At 51.9% G+C, this 17191-nt stretch overlaps 1 protein-coding gene and 1 long non-coding RNA gene across 6 annotated transcripts in view; one reads left to right on the top strand and one right to left on the bottom strand.

Annotated features, from left to right (window-relative positions):
* Positions 1–17191, top strand: part of FAM167A (family with sequence similarity 167 member A) — a 73879-nt gene that overhangs the window by 35750 nt on the left and 20938 nt on the right. For 4 of the 5 annotated variants that reach the window (XM_045055661.1, XM_023252654.2, XM_023252653.2 and 1 more), the window contains 2 exons: positions 1209–1308; positions 13985–14777. In XM_045055661.1, coding sequence (XP_044911596.1) covers positions 14412–14777 — 366 coding nt within the window. In that variant the 5' untranslated portion in view covers positions 1209–1308; positions 13985–14411. Of the gene's footprint in view, positions 1–1208; positions 1309–13473; positions 13649–13984; positions 14778–17191 lie in introns of those variants that run through there. The other variant, XM_019828678.3, reaches the window with a different exon arrangement.
* LOC123384867 lies at positions 2257–9027 on the bottom strand. The gene is made up of 3 exons (XR_006596568.1): positions 8277–9027; positions 4004–4129; positions 2257–2652 (listed from the first exon to the last, which is right to left on the bottom strand). It is a non-coding gene; the product is annotated as an uncharacterized LOC123384867 (long non-coding RNA).

The raw sequence follows: 17191 nt of genomic DNA, 5'->3' as shown, positions 1-17191 counted from the left end.
ATTTGAACTGGAGTTTGTTTTATTTGAAGTTGAAGCCAATTATCCTGTGGATTTGGAGAATCCTAAATCTGCCTTGTTTAAGGGCTGAGACAAATCCCAGTCGGGGGACATTTCGGTGGGCCGCACCCCACAGGGAGAAGGTGCACATCCCCAGGGACTTTAGCTGTGAAATGGCACCCTGAGTTTCAGTCAACTGTGAACTGTTCCCTACTTTTATAGCCAGAACACCCACTTGAACCGTGTTCTGCTTTGATCTCTGCAAATTGCATTAAAGGCAACTCTGTGTCTGCTTTCTGCCCCCTAATCCCCAACACCATGGCCTTTGGCCAGAAGAGTGCTGTGGTCACATGTGGCATTCGGCTGGGGGGACAACAGGCCGCCTTGGCCCCCGCCTGGGCATCTCCGCCTTGTCAGGCGTTTTCACGGAGGAGGACCTTTGCTTTAGACTCCCGAATTTCCCATGGCTAATTCTGTCCCCCCTTTCCCGCTCTGCCCTCTCCCCCGCTCCCCATGGGACTCCAGGATTCTCAGGCACCTTTCTCCCTGCCTGTCAGAGCACAGCAGCCCTTTCCCAGGGCCTCACAGCCTTGGAAAGGACACTGTGGCGTCGACTCTGGGTGGCCCCGCAGCCCCCTCCCTACAGCAGCTCTCTGCTTTCAGTGAGACAATAAATTAGATCTGCAGGTCCCTGGAGCCGAGGCCTCTCCCCACAGCAACAGGAAAGCACAACTCTTTCTTGGTGATTTTCTCGGCAACTTCTTGCACTGGGCAGAATGATAGGCAAGGTTTCCACGTTCCCAGCCTTATGTGTAGCAGGAGGCCTGTGCGTCTGCTCTGAGCAGCCGGGAGCAGAGCCCATCAATTATTCAGCATGGACTGAGCACTTTGAATGTGCAAAGGTCTTAACAAGAGTGTTTTATATAGCTTCTTGCCTCACTATATCCCAACGACATGAAACAAGGTTTCCTCGTCTTCTAGACAATAGAAGCTCAATTTGAATCAGAGGAAGAATCCAGGCCCAGCCAACCCCACTCACGAAGCTGTGTGACCCCAGACAAGTTTCGTAGTGTCTCTGGTTTGCGGTTTGTCTGTGTGGAACTCTCAGGAAGGTCTCTCAAGCCCAGACCATAATGTGTGGGGGAAAAATTGTAAACTTTTTTTTAAGAGAGTGACTTCAAAAATGTTTGTGATTGTTCTTGTGGTTTCAGGTATGGAAACAGAAGCTTTGAATGATAAGTCGAGGTGCAGCCATTAGCACTGGACCTGAGAAACTGAGTTTCACTGAGAGACACTCCCAGAGGAGCGTGGGTAAGTGGGTGGCTTTGCCCCCTACCCTCATGGGTGCAGCTCGGTGACATGGTGACAACCCATGAGCTGCTGTGGTCTAGACTCTGTGCATGTCAAGGGGGAAGGAAGCGTAGAGGCCACAGCACCCAAACTGCAAATTTTGCAGGGGGGAAGCAAAAGCCCAGAGGCGGGGGAGGTGAGTTGCCGCAGTCGCTCGGGATGGGGACAGGGTCCCCGGAGCTGACTCTCAGGCCAGGAACTCTTTTCTCTCCCACCCCGGGCTGGGTCTGTCCAAAATGGTTGTCTCATTCCCGTCTGCCAGCAGCAGCGCTGTGACCCTGGATGGGAGCAGGAAGGTGGAGGGGAGTGAGGAACACAGGCTACTGAGCCTCCCTGCACCTGCTGGGGTCCCAGACTGGGATCCACACCCATCGGCCCACCCTCCCTTGCCGGAAGCCTCGGGTCCAGGCATCCCAGCTGCTCCTGGGACTGGCCTGGGAGCCACAGTGCCCCCCAACAGAAACACCACAGGCGAAAGAAAGGAGTTCTGTCTCTCATGCTCCCATGCCAGGCACTTCACTCAGGTTCCAAGAAGTCAGGTAACTTGTCCAGGAGGGTTTCACAGTCACGCGTGGCAGAACTTTCCTGAGGCTCAGGTCCTCTCACTGCCAGGCCCTGCCCTCAGAGGGGGGCTCTAGCCCAGGAGAGAGCCCCCATGCCGCAGCAGTTTTGCTCACCGGCGTCAACAGAGAGGGACTGCAGTCTAGGTGCTCGGGTCTCGTCCCCCTCAACTGCCCAGATCAATTTTCTAGGCAAATAAAGCATTGCCATAGTAATATCCACTTTATCTTTTTTTAATGTTTATTTATTTTGAGAGAGTGAGAGAGAGCATGAGCAGGGGAAGGGCAGAGAGAGGGGGACAGAGGATCTGAAGCAGGCTCTGCACTGAGAGCAGAGAGCCCGATGTGAGGCTCGAACTCACGAACCACGAGATCATGACCTGAGCTGAAGTCTGACGCTTAACTGACTGAGCCACGCAGGCGCCCCCATAAGAATATTTAAATGTTGTTATTTGCCCCTGGGATTCCTAAGAACCTGGGCTTTGAAACATTGAAACTATATAATGTGTGTGTTCCTGTTACTTTTCTACATATGAAGCTACTTTGGGGACATGGTCACAATGGTGGAGTAGGAAAAACTTGGGCTGAAATGGTGGTTTCTTCACTTACCTGTGTATGATCTGTCAGGTAGAGATAATATTATTCCTATCTCAGGCCATTTCAAGGCTTCAGCTAGATGTTTGCACAGTGCCTGGTACATGGTAGCCACTGGAAAATGGTTCTCTTCCCCCTCTTCCTCTTGATTCTAGGAATTTATATATATATATATATAAATATATATATATATATATACACAAATATATATAAATGTATATATTTATATATATTATATATTATAAATATATATATTATATATATTTATATATAATATATATAAATATATATAATATATATATATAAATTTAACATTTATTTATTTTCAAGAGACACAGAGAGACAGAGTGTGAGTGGGGAAGGGGCAGAGAGAGAAGGAGGTACAGAACCGGAAGCAGGCTCCAGGCTCTGAGCTGTCAGCACAGAGCCTGATGCGGGGCTTGAACCCACCAACAGTGAGATCATGACCTGAGCTGAAGTCGGACGCTTAACCAACTGAGCCATTTAGGCACCCCTAGGAATTTATATTTTTATTCCTGCATTCAGATAGAGAGAAAATGGCCTTTTATATATTTCTTTTATTTATACAGAAAATACGCAATAAAATTGAACTGATGATACCAAGCAAGTAGCTATAAGAAGCATGGGGAAGAATTGGAATCAGATTGTGCCTAGACAGATCCCAGTTAGTGTAGGGAGGTGACTTAGTCCCTTTTTGGTGGCAGGGGACAGAAGTCCAGCTTAAATTAGCTCAAGTAAAGGAGAGGATTTATTAGTGCATAGAATTGGAGGTTTACGTCTTTGGGCACTGCTGGGTCAATGGCTCTGAAGATGTCATGTCTCTGTCTCTGTCTCTCCTTTGGTTATCCTTCCTAAAACCTTATTCCTTCTCAATGCAAATGAGTTTTCTCCATGAGGCTGAGAAGATGCACCTTGGAAACTCCAGGCTGAAAAGCCACCCTATTTCTTCAGATGCCTATATTTAAATCCCATGAAAATATTCAGAATAGCACTGGTTGGCCATGCACACATCCATTGGACCAGTCACTCTTGCCAGAGTAAGGGCTCAAATGAATGTCTAAGTCTGGGTCACATGAGCACCCCTGGGGATGGGGGTGATGGGCAGGGATCTATGACTCACAGTCCCTTCTGAACACTGAAATGACACAGGAATAGTCCCCACAGAAGGGATGCTGAAGACATTTTTGTCCATCTAACAGGTACATCATAAATGTAACAAAGTAATGTGGTCCAAGGAGATAAATGGTCATTACCTAAAACCTAGTTGGGGCAGAAAAGTTCAAAAAATTTTTGTTAGGGGAAGAAGCAATCAGTTCCATTCAGAAAGAACATGTAGAATGAGGTGGTGTTTGAAATAGGCTTAAAGACTTAGTCATAGTCATACATGAGGTCATGGGGGAAGGATAAAACATAAAGTTGAGGCCAGCTCCCCAAGCTACTTGCTCACCAATTCAGACACATTCTGACCTTGAAAGTCTTACCTATGATCTTGCAGAAGGTCTTCTACTGGACAGGTGTGGAGGTAGAACTACTCCAGCTAGAATGTGTTCACCAATTCACAACATCATCATCCTCAGCATTTATGGAGCACCTACTGTTTGCAGAGCCTGTGTTCAGGACACAAAAGAGAAAGTAACACTCTTCTTATTGAGGAGCTAGACATCTGGTCAGGGAGATGGGACATTCCCACAGTTTAAGGTTGAACAGGCCATTGTGAGCGAGCATGCCAGAAACCAGTGCCGGGAGAATTCAGAGAAAAAATGACCCGGCAGGTGAGGTGTCCTAGAGAACTTTTGAGAGGGAGCAATTCCTCAGCTGAGCTTTAAAGCAGAGCTTTAGTCTTTGTGAGGAGCAGGGAGGTCCCAAGCAGGCCATTCATTCATTCAATAAGTTTATTGAACACCTACTACGTTCTGAGTGCTAGGGGCACAGTAGTGAACAAGATAACATCACTGCCTTCACGGAGCTTACATTCTAGTGGGTGAAACATACTGAACAAGTAAACAAATCAACATATAACATCAGAGTTATATGGGGAGTGATAGCAGCTACAAATTAAAATGAAGGGAGGATATCTCCATAGGATGGTCAGAGCCGGTCTCTGTGCGGTCTCTGTCTAGCATCGGAGCAGACATGAGTGAAGTGGGTGCATGAGATCAGGCAGAAGTCAGTTGATGGAACCAAGGCTGCAGGGCAGGGAGTACAGTCCCAGACTCTTAGAAGACATGGCTGGATTGTCACAGTGGCTTGCTTGCTGCCGGGAGGAGTCATCCAGGCAGCAGACAGACGACTTCCAGGAAGTAGAAAATGAAGGGTTCTTCCGGGTTCTCCCCCTGCAGGTGAGCTGTCCGTAGATCATGGGGGCATTGAGGAAGACCCCACTGATGTGCACACCCCGGATACATCCCCCTTCCTTACCGTCATCCCCGACCACATGCCCAGAACACACATGCGACAATATAACCCACCACACACACACACACACACACACACACACGCACACGCACACACACACACACCCCACACAATGTCCTAGCACATTTCACCCCCTACCCACCATCCAGTCTCTGCAAGATGTCATTCCCCCATCTCAGGCGCTCCCTTCCAGACACCGACTCAGACCAAGACATGGAATAAAGATGAGCTATGTAGGGCCAGACCAGCGGGTGTCCCCTCCTGCTTCAGTCACCATGGCAACCTCTGACAGGAGAGAAAACACGGGCTTTCTGGCAGCTCCTTGGAGCTCCCTGGCTCCTTTGGGCAGCTCTGTAGGGCGCAGGGCTGTGTACCCCCCACCCCCTCCGGGCCTCTCAGCCTGGGTGTTAGCACTCCTGCAAGTCTGCAGAACACGGACTAGAATTTCACCGCCTGCCTGGGCCACCACCACCCGGAGGTCAGGCCTGAGTGGGGGCCCTGGGCTCTCTGATTAAGATAAGCATCAGGGTTTTATGGTTAAACCTAGCCGGAAAAGCCTGCCTCGTCAAAGCTCCGCCTCCACGTCCCAGACCTCTTGACCCCTCACCCACCTGGGGGGGGGGGGAGGGGTGAAGAATTAGCTGCTTTAGAAAAGGAAAGAAATAAATTCAGGTGTGAGTTGTGGCCTGGGCCACCCTTAATTTAAGTTTATTGAACATGCCATCGACTACCAAGCCCTTTTCCTCACTCTTCCTCTTCTCAGCCTCACCACAGCTCTGCAGTAAGGAGGACACTGCAAGAGCCTCACTTTCCAAACAGGGGCCCTTGTGACTCTCAACTAGAGAAGGGACCACCCTGCTCTGAGGGACACACAGAAATGTGGGGAGGGGAGATTTTTTTGTGGTTGTCATGCTGTTTTATGACACCGCTTAGCCCTCAGTTATGTACTTTGTCTCCCCGAATGAATTCTGCATTCCCCCTCATTGCAGTCAGGGCTCTTGGTTGTGAGCGACAGAAAACAGTGTCACCTACAGCCCTTCCAGAACTGGCAGGAGGCAAAGACCCAAGGGAGAAAACAGGCAGAGCCAAGACAGCTCCAAAACACAAAGAGTGGCAGGCACAGCTCTGTGAATTAAATTATTTGCCTGAGACAAACTCGGCGGGGTGCTAGGTTTTTATTCACACGATATCCCCAAAACACTTCTGACTCCAGATGTGTGAGTTTTCCGCACCAAACAACCCTCCGGCTCTCTGCAGGCACCAACTGGGTGTCGTCGGATTTAGCTCCGTTTCGACACCATCTAGCTGAAGTTGGTGTCAGATCCTGCCAGGCGAGGGCTCGGTCCCACCAACGGCAGCCACTTCACATGCCAACTGCAAGTCCCAGGCTGTCGCCTGTACTTCTGACCTACTGGCTCTAAGTTGGGAATTGTCCCCAACCCCCACCTCTGATTCACTAAGTTTGCTAGAATGGCTTAGCAAAAAACTCAGGGAAGCATTTGCTTACATTTACCTGCCAAAGGGAGAGGCACATAGGGCAAGGTGTGAGGATGGGGTGTAGAACCCCTCCAGGTGTGCCCCTCCCGAATTTCCATATGCGCACCAACCCCTCTTTGAACTCCTTCAGTTAGGGTTTTTATGGAGGTTCATTAGGTATGCATGATTGATTAAATCACTAGCTGCTTGTGATTGGCTCAATCTCCAATCCCTCCCCTGCCCAGGGCAGGGGTGGGCCTAAAATTTCCAACCTTCTCATCACAGAGTGACAAGCAGCCCCATGCTGGGGGGCGGGGGGGGGGGGGGGGGGGAGCTTTCCAAGAGTCGCCTCATTAACATAAACTCGGGTAGGTTTGAAAGTGGGCTTGTCATGAATAATAAGACACCCCTTTCACCTCTGTGGCTCTAGAGCTACTTCAAGAACTAAGAACAAAACCCAGATATGTCAACAAGAAATATTCTTATGCTCTTATCACTTAGGAAATTCCAAGGGTTTTAGGAGCTCTGTATCAGAAACTGGGGATGGAAACCAAACACTGTATATATTTCTTATTGTATGTCACACCCTCCAACAATCCTTTAGCAGGGATGCTCTGGCTAAGAGGATGCTACCTCATCTGCACTGCACAGCTGCCTCCAAGGCTCATGCGGCCACAAATGAATCCTAACCATTTTTCCATCTGGGCCTCACACACACCAGATCCTGAGGCCTGGGTCTGGGCATCTGACTGGCCAGGCTCAAGTCACAGGCTCACACCTGGCTGTCAGGGCACGGGACAGGAAGGAGGGAGGATCTGATCCTCCTCTTCCAGTGAAGCAGAGGTACCCAACCTGCCTGCTGTCCAGCACAAAAGGAGGCACTCCCTGAGAACAGGATAAGGCAAACAAACAAGACAAATACCAACAAATATCCACTGTGTTGTTTTATATTCTTTGTCCAACGCATGCTTATGTTGGTTATAAATGTCAGAAACACAGTTTCTCCCTGTGGTGAGCAAGATGGCCCCCAGCAACCCCAGGTCAGCATGGAACACAGCTGGTTTCTGGATAATTCGGGTACAGAAACCTAGGAGAGTTCTGATTAGCCCAGATTGAGCCAGGTGACCACCTACTCAGGACAGAGGGCATGCCCAGCCCGTAGGAAACACACAAAGAAATGCTCTTTCCAGAAGAGGGAAAGGACCCTGGGTAGAAATCACCTCATGATGCTGGACACAGGAGAGGTCCTCCAGTTACACCTGTGATGCTGGAATGCCCTTCGTGCCAGCTCCCAGTCCTGGTGCTTGATGCAAGACAAAGCTATTCCTGTCTTCCTAGGGCCTGGCAGCCTGCGTCTGGGATTCTGAGGTCAGGGCAGGTCTCATAGGATGGGTGGTGAGGGTACCAGGACCAGGTCCCCTCTGCTTCTCTGAGCCCATCCAGACTGGCTCAGACTTGAGCAAGTATAGGCCACAGTGCACCGGGTGGGGGCCGGGAGGAATCTGTTCTTTTGGCTGGTTCATTCCATAAACATTTATTTTTATTTATTTATTTACTTACTTATTTTTAACATTTTTATTTTATTTTATTTATTTATTTATTTTTTGAGAGACAGAGACAGAGCGCTAGTTGGGGAGGGGCAGAGAGAGGGAGACACAGAATCCAAAGCAGGCTCCAGGCTCTGAGCTGTCAGCACAGAGCCTGATGCGGGGCTTGAACTCACGAACTGTGAGATCATGACCTGAGCTGAAGTCAGACGCTTAACTGACTGAGCCACCCAGGCGTCCCCATTCCATAAACATTTAGAGAGAGCAGCATGGTGTTAAGTGCTACGTGTTCCAGGATACGAAGCCTGGTTCTCACCCTCATGAAGCTCAGAGTCCAGTAGAGGAACCATCAGGAAAGTGTCCTGTAGAAGTGCTGTGGCTGGGTTGTGAGCCAGCCCGGAGCTTTGCCGCAGGGGTTAAATCCCAGCTTTCCCCTTCGTTAGTCCTGTGACCTCAGGCAAGCTACTCAACCTCTGTGTGCCTCAGTCTCCTCGTCTGTGGAATGGAGACCATGCTAATCCTTGCCTTATAGGGTTGCTGTGATGATTAAATGTGTTAGTACATGTACAGCTCCTAGAACAATGCCTGGCGTGGTCTGCTCTGAGTGTCAGCTAATGTTGTGATGACATAATTGTTTCTCCGACATGCTCTCCTTGCATCCCAGGCACACGCAGCTTGGGCAAGTCAAGGAAGACTTCCGGAAAAAGAAAACCCCTGAGCAATGCGTGGTAGAAGGGACGGAAGGGTGTTCCAGGCTGAGGGACTGGCTTGTACAAAGCCACGAGGGTGCCAGGGAATGTGGTACTCACTGGGACAGGGGTGTTGGAGAAGAAATGGAACAGTTCTGGCAAAGAACCCCGGACTGGAAGGGCCAGGCACGAGTCTGGGGATCCAGACAGGGAGAGGGCGGCTTCTGAGTTTTTCAGAACGGAGAGCAGTAAGGAGTGGGAGCCACCAAACTACCCAGGCTCATACTACCTTCACCCTTGAGAGAGACAGAGACAGAGAGAGTGGGTTAGCAGTCCCTGTACCCTTCCCTGCCCACGGAGTCCATCTAGGAAGTGGGTTTGAAAGTCATCCAAGTAAACAGATTAGGTCATAATGAGACCAGGTCATAATTGGCTGAATGACTGAGCTGCACCCACCTGGCTCCTCCAGCGGCTCAGGAATTAGCTTAAGGCGGGCACAGCCTCCTTCGTGGCAACCACTATGGGCCAGAGTGAGCCAGGAGCGTGTTTGAGCAGCGGTCCTCCTGTGCCGTGTACGTCCCCAGGCACTGGCATGTCACCGCCCAAAAAGGCTGATGCGCCCCTGAGGCCTGTCCTCTGCTGCGAGGAGTTTCATGTTCCCCTGCAGCCGGGTGGCCCGCCTGGCAGGGCACGCCTGGGCCTGGTGGGGTTAGGGTCTGGCCTTGTTCTTCTGGGTGCATCCTCTGGCTTCCCTCCTCCTTGGGCTGTCTGCCTTTGCAAAGCTCAGAGTGAGAGAAAATGTGTTCCTCGGAGCAGGAAGGACTTAGGTTAGATGTAAAGAAAGCCTGTTTGCCCGGGTGTCAGAGACTTCTTCCTCCCAGGGCCTGCACTCCAGAGTCCCTGCTTTGTCCCTACTGCCCTTTCAGACCAGAAAGCTGCCCAGTGATGGCCTCTGCTCCCCTGCACTCGGCTGGCACCTCTCCACCAGCTCAGCATCCACTAAGTGCCCACATCCCTGGAGTGACTTGAGTGGGTGACCTTCCGGCTCAGCTCGCGGCAGCCCAGCTGGAGGGGGGAGGGGAGGGACAGCTCCATATGGGGCTCTCAGGCACCAGGGCATCCAGAGGGTACGCTCCCTGGGACAATGTCTGATGACCAGGAGACCGGAGAACAGATCCTTTTTCAGCAAATCCTCACCACCTGGATGTGCTGGGGGCATAGGAAGCAGGCTAGGGCTCTGTCCCTGCCTGCTATATGCGACAGGGATGTAGTGATCCCAGAATGAGTCCTTGCCTCAGACCTCTCCACACCCCACACATGCCTCAATGATAATAATAATCCTCAGGTGGGTACAGCTCTTCAAAGGTTGCAGAGAGCTTTCATGTACAATCCAGCTGATCCTCCCACCATCCTCATAAGGCCGGTTGGGGTAGGAAGCACCCTTGTACAGAATAGGAAACTGAGGCCGAGAGAAGAGAGCTGAGCCCATGCAATGGGTTTATGGGTAGCAGATCTGGGACCAGGGCTGAGGTATTCGGCCCCCTGCCCTTGCTCTTACCAAGTGGATAACACCCTGTCAAGGCTGGATCACCCCCCGGGGAACCTGAGCTGCGGACAGGGGTGTTTAAAATATGAGCAGGGAGGGAAGGGAGTGGGGATACAGAGTGGTGTTTTCCTAAGCTGGGCTGTTTTTCTTCCTGTCACAGCCCTGCTAGTCACCGCCGCATGGGGAGAATCTGAGCAGGAGCCCTGAACCTCTGGGGGGAGGTGGGGCCGGCTGACTTCATCTCAGTCGGCTTCCAGGGAAGGATGTAGGGAGCAGGTCAGGGACCAACAGGGTGACTGCTCAGTGCAGCGCAGAGGGGTTTATGTGGTAATCTGACTGATGTAGCACTGATAGCTCTCATCATCTTAGGTATAATATTTTGGGGGGGGGTGCGCCTGGGTGACTCAGTCGGTTAGGTGTCTGACTTCAGCTCAGGTCATGATACCACGCTTCATGGGCTGGAGCCCCGTGTCGGGCTCTGTGCTGACAGCTCGGAGCCTGGAGCCTGCTTCGGATTCTGTGTCCTGCTCTCTCTGCCCCTCCCCCGTGTCCATTCTGTCTCTCTCTCTCTCTCAAAAATGAATAAGCATTAAAAAAAAAAAAAAGAATATTTTTTAAAGTATAACTTTGTCTAGGGCTTACTGTATAGCAGGTACCATGAAGGGCTTAGTATTTGTTACTTTAGTCCTTGAAATGACTCAGCAAGTGGACATTATTACCCTCAGGGCCGGCTTCATGAGCGAGGAACCCAGGCAGCCCCACTGGGCCCGGGCTTGTTAATGCTCTCCTGTTGCCATCTTCAAATTCTTAGTACTTTTTTTAACAAGGAGCTCTGCATTTTCATTTTGCACCAAGCTCAGCAAATTACGTAGACAGTCCTGGTTACCCCAGCTTCTTAGAAGAGGACACAGAAGCACAGAGTGGTTGTGAAGGGACGGGTCCAAGATCACAGAACTGGGCCCCTGGTGGGGGGAGCGTCTAACCCCAACGCCCACACCGTCTGGAGTGGAGAGGCTGACCAGAGTCAGAAGTGTGTGCTCAAGTCCCACTGCTTGGGACTCTCTGTGGTCATGGGTGACTCACTCCATCCCTCCCAGCCTCGATTTTCTCATTTGTGAAATGGGATGATCCCTCTGATCCTCGGGGCCATCATGAGGCTTGAGGGAGAGGATGCACACGCACACGAGTAAGCTCAGAGGATCAAAGGATCATCACTAGCTGACTCACAGCGCATTGGCGTTCCTGTTGATGCCTCCTCCAAGTCATTCTGACACCGTCTTCACGGGCCTTCCCTGTGAGTTAAGAGAAACTCCCCCTGCCCTTAGAGGCGGCCACATAAAGTCATCGAGTCCTAGCTCTTTCCCACCCCAAAGGGAAGACCCTTCCCTTACAGGTTCTCCCTCTGGCCACGGATGCCCCTGCCCTCTGCGGTGAGTGTGCAGCTCGGGGAGAGAAAAGGGGGACTTGGAATCCACATGGTCTCCTAACACAGCTGCGGTGTGGGGAGCGCTGCTCATGGTTTGTCTGCAATTAGATCCTCTCCAAAAATCTTCACTGGGAATAATCAGAGCTCCCCTGTCAGTGGAGAGAAGTCCTATAAGGTAGCGCCGCTCAGAGGCCCGCTCAAAACAGATCCTGGTACCTCTGCAAAGAGGCAGAGGTGTCTGGGAGGGGCTGCCAATGGGTCTATAGATTTGGAGAGAGATTCTAAAGAAGTCTGTGTGACCTTGAGGCTGCCCAGAAACACCCTTAGAGAACACCCCATATTTGCAGAGCAGCTAAACCTGCAGAAAACCTTAGTCCCATCAATCCCCCAAACCTCGGAGGTGGCTATTAGCACCCCCATTTTATAGGCAGGGAAACTGAGGCTCAGCAAGCCTGACAGCACCTACAGCTAGGCCATCTGATCCTTAGCCTAGTGTTTCTATCTCAAGACCAGTGGTTCTCGACCCTGGCCACTCACTCACATCACCTAGGGAGCTTTACAAATATGTGATGCCTGAGTCCCACCCCAGAACCCCTAGGAGTGGGGCCTGGGGAATCCATTTTGGTGGAAGTTCCTCGGGGGTTCCCAACAGTGTGGTTAGAGGTGAGAACTAGGTTTCTCCGCCATTAGTTGGGGTAGAATATTTCTCCTCATTCCTCAGGGATGTCCCAAAACAGGGGCCAGGCTTCGAGCAAGGGGAGGGCCGCTAGATTTCCTTAAGTCACATCACGTTGCAGGTGGGGATTGTAGAAACAGTCCAGAAAGGCAGCAATCTCTCTTCTTCTTTTTAAAGTTTATCTTGGGGGTGGGAAATGAGTGGGGAAGGGGCAGAGAGAGACGGGGACAGAGGATCCAAAGCAGGATCTGCGCTGAGAGTGGAGAGCCCGACGCGGGGCTCGAACTCACGAACCGTGAGATCATGACCTGCGCCGAAGTCGGACACTTAACTGACTGAGCCACCCAGGCGCCCAAGCGCCTCGAGTGTCTCCATCGCCAGGTGGGAAAGAAGCCCCACGTCCCCACTGGGGGACTGAGCCTGTGTTTTTATTTCCCCTCCCCACTTCTCTGCCTCCTCCTGTGCCTGCCCACCCACAAACCCCTGCCCAGTTCCCATCATCCAGACAAGTAATCAGAACTCTTTGTTTTAGTTTTTCTCCTTGCAGAGATCTTTTTAGGCGCACACAAGTCAATAAAAAATCTGTCCCTTCCCTTCCTCTTCCACACCAACAGTGTGCTCTCCAGACTATGAGTGTCCCGTTGTGTTTTTTTCATGTAAGCTTTGTGTTGGACATCGTTCCGTGCCAGTTCATTCTTTCTCTGCATGCCCTCTGCACACAATTTTAAAACTCCCCTAAGAGCCAAAGATTTCTCTCCCCAGTCCGAGTCAAATGCCCTGCTCCGATGAGCCCATCGCCACTTGCTTGGACCTTGTGGGCACAGGGACGCGGCTGGGAGACTGGGGCCTCACTCTGACGCCTGGTTGCTTCCCCACCGTGCGCTCCGACAGGAGGCAAGAGCCTCAGCTCAGACCACCTCTCCAGAGTTGGGAAGGCCAAAGAGATCAGAGAGCCACAGCCTTGTCCATAAGGCTCTGCCGTGTGGGCATTTCAGGTGAATATTAGACCCATCTTTCTAGAACAGTGAGTCACAAGCTTGGCTCGGTTTAGTAATCCTCCTTGAGTGAGGTCGGTCTTCCCTCCTCTGCTGCAGGTTTATTTGCTTCCTCCTCTGAAGAGGTGAGGTAAGGTGTTGTTCTTGGAGGAAGAAGCTGAGAGTGTGTAGTAAGACCTGAAAAAGCCAGTGGACAGGGGCTGTGGTGAGCAGGGTGGGGCGGGGTCAGCGGTCCCGGAGGCGGCACAACTGGGTCTGCCTGGGGACCCACAGGTAGCCGTTGCTCAGAGGAGAGACCTGAGCCTTCAAAATCCGACCACCCAGCCTCGTCCTTGCTAATCCCCAGGAGCTCTCTGGTGAGTCATAAACCTCTCAGAGACTCAGGTTCCTTGCGTGTAAGATGGGGACAAAAAGAAGTAACCACAGACTTGTGGTGAGGATTACAGGAGATAATGGAGGTGGAATCGTTTCATAAATGGTGAAACACGGTACAGAGCGTTGAGTCCTTATTAACTTCTCTGCATTGAGTTAAGGCTTTGAAGTTGCCTTGCTTCTAGTCCCGAGCCAGTAATCAGCAGCCTTGTCACCTAGCCTCTCTGAGCCTCAGTTTCCCCTCCTGAGGAGCTCAGGAATGAGGCAGGCCTCCTGCCAGGGGAGGGACCCGTCCTGACATCGTTTCATCCTTCCTGCAGGGCCTCCCACCAGCAGCAGCTGCTCACCGCCTGCCCTTCCCCTGTGGAGGGAGCCCAGTCCCGCTTCCCTGCCAGTCTCTGATCCTCCTGTGCCTCCAGAACTGACAGATCTTCTTGGCAAATCTGCCCCCCAAAGATTCCTGCTACCGCTTGTCTATTCCTGCCTTTTGTGAAGCATGGCAGCCACGGGACTCCGGGAAGAATCTTAAATCCTGAACCTCCACAGCCGCTCTGGAGGGAACTCTGCGTGGCTCATCCACAGTCCCTCTCGGCTCTGGGAGCTGCTCACATCCTAGCGATGCCCTCAGGCGCCTTCACCCCAGCTGGATGAGATCATTCCAGAGCTGGACCCAGCCTTGCCACCCACCAAGATTTCCGCAGCGCCCCCCGCCACCTCCCATGTCTGGCTCCCCCAGCAGACTCTAGAATGTCCGTGCCCCAGATCCAAGTAGAAGAAATGGTAGGTGGGGAAGAAGAGCCTGGGGCCGCCCTGCCTCCCGATGACCACCTCAGGAGCCTGAAGGCCCTCACGGAGAAACTGAGGCTGGAGACCCGAAGGCCCTCCTACTTGGAATGGCAGGCCAGGCTGGAGGAGCAGACGTGGCCCTTCCCAAGGCCAGCTGCTGAGCAGGGGGAGTGTGGAGAGGAGGAGCCCTCGTCCCCCCAGAGAGAGCCCGGGCAGCATGCCCCACGTAACGGGGGTGCCAGCCGGGCTGCTGGGCCGCAGCCCGCCGGGAAGCTGGAAGGCTTTGAAAGTATCGACGAAGCGATAGCCTGGCTCAGGAAGGAACTGGTAAGTGGGTGCCCCTCCAAGAATCCCCAGGAAAGATGCCTCGCTCTCTCTGTCTCTCTGTCTGTCTCTCCTCTGTGTCTCTCTTCCTCTCTCTCTGTCTCTCCCCCTATCTCTATCCCTCCCAATTTCATATCTGTCCGTTTTCCTATTACCAAGGGTAGACCTCATTACTGTGTGGTTACATGAGGTCCACGTGCCAATCAGCCCCTCCTCACAGGTACTTATGGAGGAAGCAAGTGTGCCCTGCGACCCCCACCTTCTCCATTGCCCCCTGGAGCAGAGTCCCATACTCTCGTCCCTGGACCGCTAAGGGTGTTCCTGGAGTGTGATGCCCCTCCTCTCTGAAACCCTCCCACCCTCCATCCAGCCTGGGGCTGGCGGCTCCTGAGGGCGCTGTGCTGGAGTGCAGGGCTGCGTGCTGGGGGGCTGCTGTGAGTGGCTCAGGTTCAGCCCAAGGTGCTCTGTTCCTACTGAGCAGTGTGTGAAGAACTGCCCAGGGGGTGGCGTGGCTGATCAGGCCTGCAGTGAAAACTCTGGGCTGCCCCCATCCCCCACCCCCAGGATGAGTGGGAATCTGCCCAGAAGTCAGGATGGGGGTGGGGCTGGGGGAATGCGCATGAGCAACAGGTATGTTTGGGCGTTCACAACTTGACCTTTTCTCTGCCAGCGGGCACAGCAGGCTCCCATCAGTGGCACCTCTGAGCAGGTGAGAAAGGGGATGGTGTTCACAGCTTTGCACCCATAGCCCAGGGGAGAATCACTGGTCCAGGCATGATGCTAATTGTCCCCATAATCTCAACTCCCCTGCCTCCTCATTACCTGTGGCCCAGGTCACACCTGTCCCGTCAGGCCACTCTGGCCACAGGTGAGCCAGCACCCAAGGGCCAACTGACTTCCAGAGCCACTCATAACTCCTTCGTCAACAGGGTAGGCGGAGGCCTGCCTGGTTTGTTCTGCAGAGTCCTGAAAAATAAATCCCCACTGGGGCCTGGAATTCTTCATGGGGTGAAGTAAATAATTGGGGTAGGGGGAAGCGAGGATCAGGGACTCAGGTGTCTGATTAATTGGAAATCTTTTTTTGGTTTTAATCTTTAATGATGAAACTGCTTCTCAAACACACCATTCCGCTGTGTCTGTCCTTAGTAACTGGAGTGTGAGCTGGCTTGTGTAGGAGGCAGGCCACCTGTGGATTCACAGTGCGTCTCTGGGCACTCCACTGCCGCTGGGTACTCACGGGGGCGTGGGGGGCGGTTAACAGGTGAGGAAAGAGGGACACGCAGTGGCCAAAATGGCTCGTGGAAGCTGCTCTTTAAATTCCTGAGGCTGAACTGCTTTAATTTGTTTTCATAAAGAGAACAAAAATATCCCCATCAATCAAGGATTCAGTTACTTGGCTTTGGGTCCATTTGAGGTTTTATGGCTTCTGGGAGTGGAGGCTTTTGCTTTCTAAATAAATTTAGCATTCTTTGTGGGCCCCCCTTTGGGGTGGAGATTAGAGAAAGAATTCCCTGTGTGTAAACCAGTAGGGAGTTGTCTAGAACTTGTCCTCCTTGTCCTCTAGATGAGAGAGGTGTCTCTCAACCCCAGCTGCATATTAGAGTCACCTGGGAAGGCTCAAAACGTCCCAGAGCCTAGACAGGCCTCAGATCAATCAAATGAATGTCAGTGGGGTGGGACCCAGGCATCAGTAGATTTTAAAGCTCCCCGGGTGCTTCCAAACTGCAGCCTTGATCGAAAAGCATTGCTACAGATGAGCAGGCTGTGCTCCTTTTTCTTGCCCAGCCATTGCAGCCAAGTAGCATGAGTGCCCTCACCAGCCTGTGCTGAGAGAGGGCAGGTGGGCCAGGTGAAGGACAACCACGGGTAACGTAGGGAGCAATGCTCTGTAGGCAGAGAGAGACGTGCTAATTGTCAAGACTAACTTGGCTGCCGAAGGCTGTCTTAAAGAAGTACAGGGAATATCAGCATTAAATAGTGCTTTGTATTTGTGGTATTTTCTTTTTCCTTTTTTTTTTTATATACAGTGTGGTAGGCGTTTTTTTTTTTTTAATTTTTTTAATGTTTGTTTATTTTTGAAAGACAGAGAGAGACAGAGTATGAACGGGGGAGGGGTAGAGAAAGAGAGGGAGACATAGAATCCGAAGCAGGCTCCAGGCCCCGAGCTGTCAGCACAGAGCCCGACGTGGGGCTTGAACTCACGAACTGCGCGAGATCATGACCTGAGCCGAAGTCGGATGCTTAACTGACTGAGCCACCCAGGCGCCCCATTTTCTTGTTTCAGTTTTTATTTAAATTCCAGCTAATTAACATGCAGTACAATAGCAGTTTCAGGTGTAGAATCTAGTGATTCAACACTTCCATACAACTCCCGGTACTCATCACACACAGCAAGTGCATTACTTAACCCCCATCAC

Source organism: Felis catus, chromosome B1, assembly GCF_018350175.1.
Source record: "Felis catus isolate Fca126 chromosome B1, F.catus_Fca126_mat1.0, whole genome shotgun sequence".
Lineage (NCBI taxonomy): Eukaryota > Metazoa > Chordata > Mammalia > Carnivora > Felidae > Felis > Felis catus.
This window is presented reverse-complemented; position numbering and strand designations above follow the sequence as displayed.